The sequence below is a fragment of the Micropterus salmoides genome, unplaced genomic scaffold (assembly GCF_014851395.1).
Source record: "Micropterus salmoides isolate LMB-PRFRI ecotype aquatic unplaced genomic scaffold, ASM1485139v1 Ms_hic_scaffold_9, whole genome shotgun sequence".
Taxonomy (NCBI): Eukaryota; Metazoa; Chordata; class Actinopteri; order Centrarchiformes; family Centrarchidae; genus Micropterus; species Micropterus salmoides.
Window position 1 is genome coordinate 6,051,996 of NW_024044681.1, and position 11,407 is coordinate 6,063,402.

General features: G+C 43.7%; 1 protein-coding gene across 5 annotated transcripts in view; it reads right to left on the minus strand.

The window, feature by feature from the left end:
* LOC119895627 (arrestin red cell) overlaps positions 1-7,775 on the minus strand; it is a 42,824-nt gene extending 35,049 nt beyond the window's left edge. For 3 of the 5 annotated variants that reach the window (XM_038708875.1, XM_038708871.1, XM_038708876.1), the window contains exon 1: positions 7,574-7,774. In XM_038708875.1, the coding sequence (XP_038564803.1) occupies positions 7,574-7,596 (23 nt within the window). In that variant the 5' untranslated portion in view covers positions 7,597-7,774. Of the gene's footprint in view, positions 1-7,573 lie in introns of all 5 variants that reach the window. The other 2 variants (XM_038708872.1, XM_038708874.1) reach the window with 2 other exon arrangements.
* Between the last annotated feature and the right edge of the window lie 3,632 nt (positions 7,776-11,407).

Below are 11,407 nucleotides of genomic sequence, written 5' to 3' on the forward strand. Positions count from 1 at the left end.
AATGTGCAGAAAAAAATAAAAAAAAGATTCTAATGTACTAAAACGCACACCTTTCAAATACAATGTCCATCTTGTTTGCGTAAACATGAAAATAACAGCAAATACCTTTTATAAAACATATAAACACCATCTAAGTGAGCAAGACTATCAAGACTTAATATTTTATATTATATAGGTAATGCAATGACCCCCATGTACAATTACATGAAAACCAATAGGTCTATAGAAAACAGTGATACTAACTGCAATGAGCCCAACAACTGACGTATATACGGAGGAGTCTGCAGCGTTTCTCCCGTTCTGACACTTTAACAACTCATTTGATCGCCGCTGGATTTAAAATGAACAAGAGATGCTGGTTGGTTGACCAAACTGCGTAACATGTTTTCATGTGCAGTGGACCAATCGTCTGCAGACGCAGGACGCACACAGCAGCAGAACAAGAGCAGCAACACTGAGAGCTTCAGTTTACAAGCTGTTAGCAGGTCCAGAGCTAAAGTTAACTCACCCTGCGTTTACTATAAGGTCTTCAATTATGTTTCCCTCAGCGCTCTCATAAAAACTAAAATATGACTAAAAAAGGATTTTGTTAATTTGTTCAGCTGTCCTTGTTTTTTGTGCTTCTATAATGATTAGGCTACGTAGTTAAATTGTTTATTTTTTGTTGTCTGTGCACAAGGTGTTTTATTTTGAAAACAGACCTGATTCTCTGTGTTCTGTGTCTGACTTCCTGCCCGGTTCATCTGCTCTGTGCTGCTTGACGCGGCTTCTGTCAAAAATAGACTGGCAGTGACGGTCGTCTGGCGGGAAGGATTGGTAGAGTAGTGCATCGTCTGCATAGCAGCGCAAGAGAAGCCGTGCGAGCGAATGATCGGCCCCAGTGAGGTGGTGTACATTGATTAGAGAAGGGGCCCAAGCTCCAAGCTGTGGGGACCCCCCCCCCCCCGAGGACGACACATTAACACAATTAACACAATATATATATATATCGCCCAGCCCTGATTTCAGCCCTATTTTACTGAGAAAAGCTGCATGTGTGACAAACTGCACATAGTTGCTGCTGCAGCTGCTTAAGCCACAGTTAATGATTAATGTCTCTCCACTAATGCTTTCAGCAGCACTATGTGAGATTGCTTTTGTAGCTGCTCTTTGGTTTAAAATCTGTGTCACAGCACAAGTGTGTTGCAACCACGATGTCCTGTTCACCCCCACAGGGATTCAAACTGTGGAGGTGCAGCAGGAGGCCGACACAAAGCCGTCGACCCGGAGAGTCCAGGACGCATCAAAATCGATGCCCGACTTCCACAGTGACCTCTTCTTTGACAAATCAGATCTCACGAAGGTCAAACGTGCCTTAATTTTGTCACTAATGCATCTTGATGTATTCAGGTTAAAGCCACAAATAACAGCGTCTCGCCTTCACACCGCATCACTCTTCTCCTGGCTGCCAGTCAGCTGATTTTAGATTTTACTGATATTTAAAGCTCTTCACGAGCTGGCATTTTGTTATTACTGCTGCCCTCCACATTTACATTTAGCTTTTATCCAATCCTGGGACCGTGAGTTGCAGCCCAGCACCGCCGCTGAGCTGCACATATTTTCAAAACAACACCCAGCCGGCAAATCACTTTATGCAGATGCCCCCTGGCGGCGACCAGGCGAGAGCCAATCACGCTCGTTTTATTGCAGCAGGAACAGGAAGCGCAGAGTTGTTGACAGCTAGAAACTCTGGAAACAAGCGGTGCAACAGGAAGTGCGTTGTACAGCGGCTACGTTTCAAACAAGGTTAATATTGTTAATAAAAAATAATAACAAAAACTAGGCGTGAAAAAACATTTTCATTAACGGAAATAAAAAATTAAAAGACTTTACACACAAAATAAAAACAACAACAAACTGAAACTGTATTTTCTGTTTGCAAAACTAAACTAGACAGAGCGTTTCAAACGTCTTTAGTTTTAGCCGACATAATCCTGGTGTTTCAGGTGGATACAAAATCTATCTTCCAATTTCTTGGTCCCATATTACAAAGAAAGACTAAAACACTGAAACTAATAAAAATTAAACTCAAACTAAGGATTAAAAAAAATATAAATTAAATTGAAAACAAAAAGTCAAAAAATAATTGAAACTAATGAAAAATGACCTTGGTGTCAACACAAGCGTCCAATCAGAGCAGAGGATGAACAGCCCGTATTCAGCTTCATGTTTTATTGCTTCGTGTAGCTCAACTTAATTTCTCAAGTTCATTTTGTCAACTTAATTGTGATGTTTTGGTGAATATTATGTATGAAACCTGCCTTTTAAAGTGACATGTTTTCTTCTTATTTTTAAGTTTAATGTTTCTGTAAATTCCCCATCTCTTTATTTATCTATTTATAGATGCGTTTCCTGAAGAGGTTCACCCTCCTCTGTTGCTCTTCCCGAGCTTTCTTTATTATCTGAGCTGAGGGTCTGAGGACAGAGGTGTGATTATGGGCTATATAAATATATAAATACAGAAAACTTGACTGATTTTATTCTCTGCACTTTTATTTAATTGTGGTGCTGATTTGTTTTCATTTTGTTTGTCTCCATGTAAAAGCTTTCTGTGACACTATTTTAAAAGAGGTAAAAAATATTATTGACTGATCATCTCCGTCTGCAAGAGAAACTTTGTCAAATCAAGGCAGCAAAATGCATCTCATGCCACAAACTGAGGACAACCAGTGGAAACTCAGACTGGACTGATTAATACATTAAATAATAGTGTAAAATGTTCAAATTATTATTATTTTCACTGTTATTTTAGTAATTGTTCCTTGGAAAAAGGAACCCATGAACCATAAATAATTTTAGTTTTTTTGTTTATTAATATAATGTTTCTTTATTGATCCTAAACATATAATTACTTCTACATGCTACTGTGTCCCATACCCTACGGCACACACACACACACACTTACTGTTTTATTTATTTTTAATATTTTTAAACGCACTTTTACTGTTTTATTTAACTTATCTGTTCTTTTATATTATATTTTAAGCTTTGGCAATATTGTTGTTTGACATTTATGCCAATAAAGCTGAATTGAAACAAGCAACGAGGTCATGAAAAGAAAAACACTATCACTTGAGAAATAAACTGTCATCATGTGACCGGATCGTGGCGCCACATGAGGAAATAACTGACCAATCAGGGCCGAGTGTGTAAACTAGGGCCAAGTCTATTCTGAAAACACAGCATACGGACGGGACTCATCGTCCCGCAGTACCGTTGGGACCGGGATCCAACATGTGGAGGATGGAGACAAGTGCAGCTGCAGCTAAGGGTGGAGTTTAATATTTAACATTCGGCGGTTTTGGCGGCCGTTAGCTCCGTGTCAAAGCCTGGATTTCTCCCAGTTCTGGATCTGTTGGAGAGCTGATTCAGGCAGACGGTTCACAGTTTGAAGGTGATTTGCAGGCAGGTTGCAGCACTGAGAACTAAACGCCTGTTACTGTGGGAGTTAGGGACCGTCGGAAAAGTGCAAAGGTCGCACGCTTCTGGAGCAACGAGGGGTTAACTTGCTCAGGGACACAATGGTTTCTCGGCGGATTCCAACCCGGCTCTCTCACACCAAAGGCGTGTATGATATCCACTGCGCCATCACCACCCCGACGTCACTCACTAATGTTAGTTCCGGTTTCGACCCACGTGCGGCGCGAGCTCGAAAACTGATTCACGGGTGAGTTTATGAAATGTGCTGCTGATGGAGAAGGTCAGCAGAGACGCATACAGGGAGAGAGAGACAGGAAGAGGCGGAGCCAGCCGGCGCGTTTACCCGAGTGTGGGGAGGAGAGAGAGGAGCAGATTCAAGAAAGTAAACACTAAACCGAGGTGGACCTACAACGACCTACTGTCAATACAATATACACCGCTCCGCCGCCACCGCCGCCACAGTCTTGATGAGAGCGAACAGCCCGGGGTGGCAGACCGTGGACTTGTGTTGTGGTTTCAGGTTTTAGAATCGATGAATCCAACGTGATCGGGATCAATGAAAAGAAAACATTACTGATGCGAAAACAACACACCTGGACACCAAACAAGGTATAAATGTCCTCTGTTCAAGTGCTGCAAGCGTCAAAAAGACTTCAGACGTTCAGCAGCAGCAGCTCGAGGTGAAGCCTCTATGTAAAGTCTGTTTTACAGGTGAAATCTGCGAGCAGCCGGTAACGTGGAGTCTTTGCTACGAGGCGGATTTTCTTCGATGCGAGACACACGTTCAGGAAGAGGAGGAAGCACACGGCTGGCAGGTGCGACATGAACCTGAACCCAGCTTGAACCCTGAATCTAAACCACAGACCTGAGCAGTCAACACAAATCAGAGACATAAAAATATACTACAGAGAGCGTGTAGAAGTACAGACAGTACCACACACACTGTAGTACTGCTGCTTCCTCTCTTTTACCTCAAAACAAACAAACCTCTACTGTAAATGTAAATGCTGCCATTTAAAGCAATAAAATTTGCTTTTGTTCCTTTTATAATCCTGGGATTTAAACAGCTGCACTGTTCAGAGCTGCAGCTTTATCTCCAATATTTTCTTCCTACTGTGTTTGTCGTTAGGCACCAAAGCAAAATCCTGATATGCCAGAACCTACACGGCAAAACAGCTGATTCAGATTCTGTTAATAAAACGGTGGTAACCGTGAACAGAGGAGGAAAACAGCATCCAGCGTGTCGTTTGCTCCACTGCGCTCGTCACTGTAATGTTGTTAATTGCTCTATAATCGCCGTTCGCTGCGTCTCTAACCTCCCACTCCCTCTGGACGTCCACGGGCTGCTAACGAGGACCTGCAGACGCCGGTTTGTCCAACAAACAACAAACACATCGCGGTTTTCTAAGTCGACGTCATCAGACTGACAAAAACAATAAAGACTCAGCTTCAATTTAAAAACTAAAAAGCAGCACATCTCCAAATAGAGATGCTGGAACTATAAACAGGAATAACTTGAATTAATAATCAGTTAACAAAATGGCGGCGGCCAACCGCACGTGAAAGTACCTGGACCTTCCCCGAGCCGTTTTCAAAATAGCACACATGCTAGCATTTATTTGAAGCCGTGTTTTTGTCCAGCTGATTGTTTTGTTTTGTTTTGCAACAGGTGCGTTCCAGATGACGGCGGCTGACTTTCATAGACTTGATAGTTTAACGTGAGCTGCGGGTGACTGCAGGGGCGGGGAATAAGAACGGCGCCGTCAAACACATTCTACCTGCGTGAGCTTACTGCGCTCAGACCAGATCTCGCAGAATTAGTGCGGCTCCAAGCTGGTGCAGCCGGAGAAAAGAGGTGACATGGTGACGCTCTGCAGCGCCGGCGAAAGTCGGACACAATTTCTAACCAGCATGCATCACGTTAAGTCAGCCGCACCTATTGTTGTCAACAGAGGAGCTGCAGAGCGCCCTCTGGTGGGCAAACTGTGCAACGCTCATGAGTCAGGGATCCGACTCCGTTTCTTTTTTAATCATCATACATTTATTCCTTTTATCCAAACATGTCAGAGGTCGCACGCCTCTGGAGCAACGACGGGTTAAGTGCCTTGCTCAAGGACACATTGGTGTCTCACAGCGGATTCGAACCCGGGTCTCTCCCACCAAAGGCGTGTGTCTTACCCACTGCGCCATCACCAAATGTTGACAGGGATTTACCTGCAATTAGCTCAACCGTAAAGCATCGATTATTCGTGATTTGATGGGGTGGGCTGCAAACTGGAGGGAGGGAGAGAAAATAGCGAGGAAGAAGAGACGGGCCAGAGAGAAAGACAGAACACGTGGTCGTTCTCTCCCACCGGTTAGTCGGTGAGTTTGGGCGCCGAGCGTAGAGCCCGAACAGGGCAGAAAATCTGCATAAAAATGTCTAAACTCAGCTGAAGTGAAACTTTCCCACGGCTGGTTGGTGACGTTTTAACACAGACCTGCCGCTATTGTTCTCTGAGGGTGACAGATAATCACCAATATGCTGATAACATGTAATCTGTAATCCACTGCATCCTGCAAAGTTCCTGTGTGATAATGACGTCTATAATGATCGTTTCTTCAACAGCCGCCCCCCGTTTGCATGTTTGTCTTTCCTCCCGCTCGCTTCCTCTCCTCGCCGTTTCCCACCTGTTTCCTAACAGGAAGTGGCTCGGGTTCAGCGCAGGGAGAGAGGGAGGCAGGAAGGTTGAGACCGAGCCGGGACGAACGTTTGCTTTAAAGTAAATGTCAGCGTGGGGCACAGATGAAGAAATGTACTGCTAAAGAAGCGGCACGAACAGAACGCAGAGGGGTGTTTAAAAGCTGTGGAACCTCTCGTCTCTCTCGCTCAGATTAAAGCTGAGAGTCGACTCTGAAACCTTCACACTCATCGCTTTATTAAAAAGCCAGCAGGCAGGAGTTCAGAGCAAACAAAACACTGAACCTGCACGGCTCAAACTGCCGCGTCCACCTGTCACGCCACAACACAAAGTCTCCCTGAGCAGCACCACGAGCCCCAGGACAGATTTAAAAACTGATTTCAGGACTTGGACCTCTTTGTAGTTTTAGTTTAAGCTCAGAGGTCTGGATGGAAACGGGATCTGCAGAAGCTTCGGGTAAAGAAGAAAGTGGAAACACAACAGTGCTGACCCGATTAAAGACAGGGAGTGTCAAGAAGAAACAAGAAGTGGCATCCTGAGGAAATATATTCAAGTGTGTCAACAAGACATCTTCATCTGTCAGGAACAAGCCGAGCAGGAGGCGTTTCCTCTGTTCACCAGCACCTCGCTGCATTTCAAGGAGAAGCCTTCAAACTCGTCAAAACACATTTACAGATAATTAGCACGAGCCTGCGGTACCCTCATAACGTTACCCCCCCCCCCCCCCCCACCCCGCGAGAAAACAGCATTAGTAGCAGGCTAACCTGCGCTCGCGCCAAACTTCCTCCGAAAATATTTATATTTTAAATGCTCTATGTGAAGTAAACAGCCTAAAATCCAACTCTTCGTGTTTTATGAATATCTGCAGGCTTTAGTTGAAATCGGCTTTGACACAATACACCGAGCAGCTCTTTAATTCAATAAAATCTCGCATTTAAGCGACATGTCCACTGGTCGAAACCGCCCACTACGGCCGTATTTTGGCTGAAGAGCACCATGGGAATTCCTGTTTACAACACTGAAAACGCACTGTGTCCTAAAGCAGGTGCGTGTTCTGTATGGAACAGACCGAGTGAGTGTTTTTATTATTATCAGATAGGAACATTCGCTTAATTTGACAGATTTCTGATAGGAGTCTGGCACACAAACCGTCCTGTCCACTGGAGACGCGGTTAGCTAACCCCACCCTGCTGCGCTAACTTCGCCTCCTGCGGACGAGGTCACCGTATTAAGAGGTTTAAACACGAACCGGAGTCACAATCATAGACCTGCGTGCCTGTGGGTTTTCTTATAAAGCATATGAATCTCTGCAGCGCAGGCTCCGGGAGGGGGGGACTCCCCCGCCCGGGCCAGCAGCAGCTCGGCTAACGCTAGCAAAGTGCGTGAAAACGGGGGCTAACTAGCGGTTAGCCGCCGCAGCCGAGCCGTCCTACCTGGTGCCCGCCTTGTCCCCCATCTCCTCGGCAGGCGGACGGCAGCAAGCTCGCTACAAAATGAGCCCGGGCTCGGCGGTGTGTTGACTTTAGAAGAGGTGTATTTCTTCAGGAAGCTACGTTCACCCGTCCGTCCACATCGGCTCACGGCTAGTTAGTATGCTAATTTAATTTAGCGCCGCCTCGACTGCGCTGGCTTCCGCAAAGGCAGGACCCCGTGCGTGCGCGTGCGTGCGTGCGTGCGTGTGTGTGTGTGTGTGCAGCGGCTGCGGATCTCGTTGCGCAAAGCAGAGTCTCCAGAAACAAGATAACAAGACGAGTTCTAATGTTTCAAAGACAAAGAGATGATTCATCTGTGAGGAAGAGAGACGCTCTGGACCTGACCGAGCTGATGGTTCCCCCGCACACCTGTCCTCACTTTCACATGCTGAGAACAGGTGCACAACTCCGCTCAGACACCTGTCGTTTACAGTTACTTATGAAAATGAATATTTTCTGTCAAAAGCTCGGCTATACCTTGAGTAATACTCCTTTTGTTGCTTTGCTTTAAGTTTGAAACACTTACACCAGTACTACATTTTAAATATAGTAACTTTAAATTTTCAAAGTAACCTTCCCTGCACTGTAAAGACAACAGAAATAATAATAATAATATAAATAGGAGCGTGGAAATACAGTGGCAGGAAAAAGTATTTGTTTATGGTTTATTTTATTAGGGGGCGATATATATATATACATCTAACATAGATACACTGAAAAGAAGCAATCCAATGTGCACCACAGTGTTTTTAGCAGAAACCCGTCCCTAGAAGGGCTTTTAGAGAAATAAAACATTAAAAGAGTGATGACAGATCACAGTGATATTGGTTTGTCTGTAGATGCTACTGTATTAGTGCTGTTGGACCTGACAGCAGCTCCGCAGTTAAAGGGTTTAGCTCCTGTTTGACAAATAGGAGTTTCTCTGTCACAGTGGGTGACTTCTCCTCCTCATCAGCTCCTCTCTATTACGGGGCGCCCCAGGGTTCAATTCTTGGCCCCATCCTGTTCTCTTTATATATGTATAATAGACGAGCACAACCTGTCATTTCATTGTTATGCAGATGACCTGCAACTCTATCTGCCTATGAAGCCTGATGACAGTGTTGCACTGAACTGCCTGCTTAACGGCATTAATGATATGAAGTTCTGGATGTGACATTTCGATTGCAGCGTGAAATCCGACAAGCAGATTAGCAAAGTTGTCAGACATTCGCACAATAACAGATGTTGTTCATTTTAAATCAAAAGTTTAAAATTTAATTATTCAGAATGGCTTTTAATACGCAGCAGTGGTGCAACAACTTCCCTCTTCTGATGATTTTAGGCAGCCTTATCTGGCTCACTGGTTTCTTGTCTTTTATTGAATGATTTATTTATTGATTGTGTTGTTTATTCTTGGTTGCTGTAAAGTGCTATATAAATAAATGTACGATACATTACAGTATCCCTCTGCATAATTTGGATCATAAAATGTGACCAGCTTCAGATTTAGAACAACACATTGTGTGAATGGTATATCCAATAATTCACTATTCTGAAAAAAGCTTCATTTTGGGATGTGTTCATGGCAGTGTTTCATTTTAAAGGACATTTTGCATTTTGTGTGAGCAGTTTTATGAACTGTGAGTAAACTGTAAATCCAAGGGTTGACTTAACTTTTCCCACCCTGCTCTGTGTTCAATACAAACCTATAACTGTTTGTGTGGTGTTAGTTTAAGCAGCCTGTGTTTGGCTGTTGGGACTTAGATGAAGATCAGGTCACATTTTATGACCAATTTATGGAGAAATCCAGGTGATTCCAAAAGCTTCACATACAACAAATTAAAAAAGTAACTTAAGCAGCGACCAGCAGAAGTGGCGCCAGATGATGAGCTGTTAGGGAGCCATAACATCCGTCTCCCTCCAAAGAGCCGTAACTCCAATTCCTAGTGTGGTCAAATGAAAACAGAGACAGTGTCATCCCGGGTATCTTTGCTGCAAAGTTTGTGGTTGCAGTGCAGGAAGTGATTCTAAGAACAGGCGTGACCTGTGACATACTGTGTGTCATTGTGTGGGGAATAACGAACTCTTTCAACAGGTCACACCTGCTCTGTACCTGACGTATACTGAACCACAGAGGGGGAATCAGCCGAAACCTTCCAGCAGGAGTTTTGCTGAATGGTTCTTGATTGTTTTTGTTTTAAAATGTTTAAAGGAATCTTTGTGGTGTCCTCAGACACCTTGTTTTTAATGCAGCACACATACTGTGATATCATGTTGCAGAAATCGTCAAGTAAAGACGGCATATCGTTCCTCTTTTACTGAAAGTATTTGATTATTTGCATCTAGAAGAAATAAGAAACTTCTTCAATGAAAAGGTCGGTAACCTTTAGAGCTCTGCTGCCGTCACAAACATGTTAGAAACAAACTGCCAGACAGCAGAGGTAAAACAGACCGATTTATATTTTTGTTTGTTTTTATGTTTACCCCCCCCAAGAAGTACTCAGTACTTCAGTTGTAATAGTAATACCACAGTGTTGTAATAATATATATATATTACATTATTGATGCATCAATGCAGTGTTCTTGTTTTTATGTTTTGTTTTATATATAATAATTTTGTATCGTTTTAAATAAAATGATTAAGCTCTAAATAATTTATTATTATTATTTTACTACCTGTCCAGTGTCAGCAGATGTCAAATAGTCTTTTGGCTTATTCTGGCACATTATACATTTACGTATGTGTTATTAGTGCGAATCGTCTCTGCTCTATAAACCTGAAATAAATAATGTGTTCATCACTTTAATGTCGCAGCTGGTGAAGGTGGAGCTGTTCAGCTTAATCCATGAAATACGTCATGATTTATTGTGTATTAATGCGGCGGCGTGAAAAGGATGTTTAGTAAGTATAAAGTAACTTCCAAATGGAAATACTAAAGTATAAGTACCTTCAAATCGTCCTGCCGCCCCAAATACTCACTTGACATGTGGATTCATCCGCCGCTGAAAATAGTTCCCTATTTGCTCCTGTTTGTCTGATAGAAACTACAGCGAGCAGCTGTTTTAGGAAATGACATTAAACATGAAACTATATATCTGTTTTAGAGATTTACATCTTCAGGAGGAACCGAGCAGGACGAGCAGGGCTGACTGCTGTCAGAGCTTTGCTGTGTGTGTTTGTACAAACACCATATTTTCCTTTCCCTGGATCCCGTCACTGCAAGCTGCTGCAGACCTGCCTCAACGTCCTCACAGGGAACTTCATCATCGCTCTCCTCCTCCTCCTCCAGTGAAGCTGCTCAGAGGAAAAGAAGGTTCCCGGTTTACTTTAGACTGTGACTCACAAACACCACACAGTACTCCACAAAGACTGAATAATTAGCAGACAGAAGTCCTAAAGGAGAAGTGAAAATTATTTTATTCTATCAGCACAAATAAAAATGTTCTCATCACATTTTTCTGCTTTTGAAACTTCCCATCAGCCCGAGCAATTATATTTGATATTTCTCCGCTGCTAGCTGGAAGAGTTGGGCGGCGTGGTGGTCCAGTGGATAGCACTGTGGCCTCTCAGCGGGTTCAAACCCCCGGGTTGCCCTGGCCTTTCTGTGTGGAGTTTGCACACTCCAGGTGCTCCGGCTTCTTCCCGCCATCCAAAGACCCTAAATTGTCCTTAGGTGTGACTGGTTGTTTGTCTATGTGTGGCCTTGCGATGGGTTAGCCCCGCCTTTCGCCCGATGTCAGCCGCGACCCTGTACGCAGGATGAGCGGTTGACGATGGATAGATGAAGCCAATAAACATTCAAGCGCTGCTTT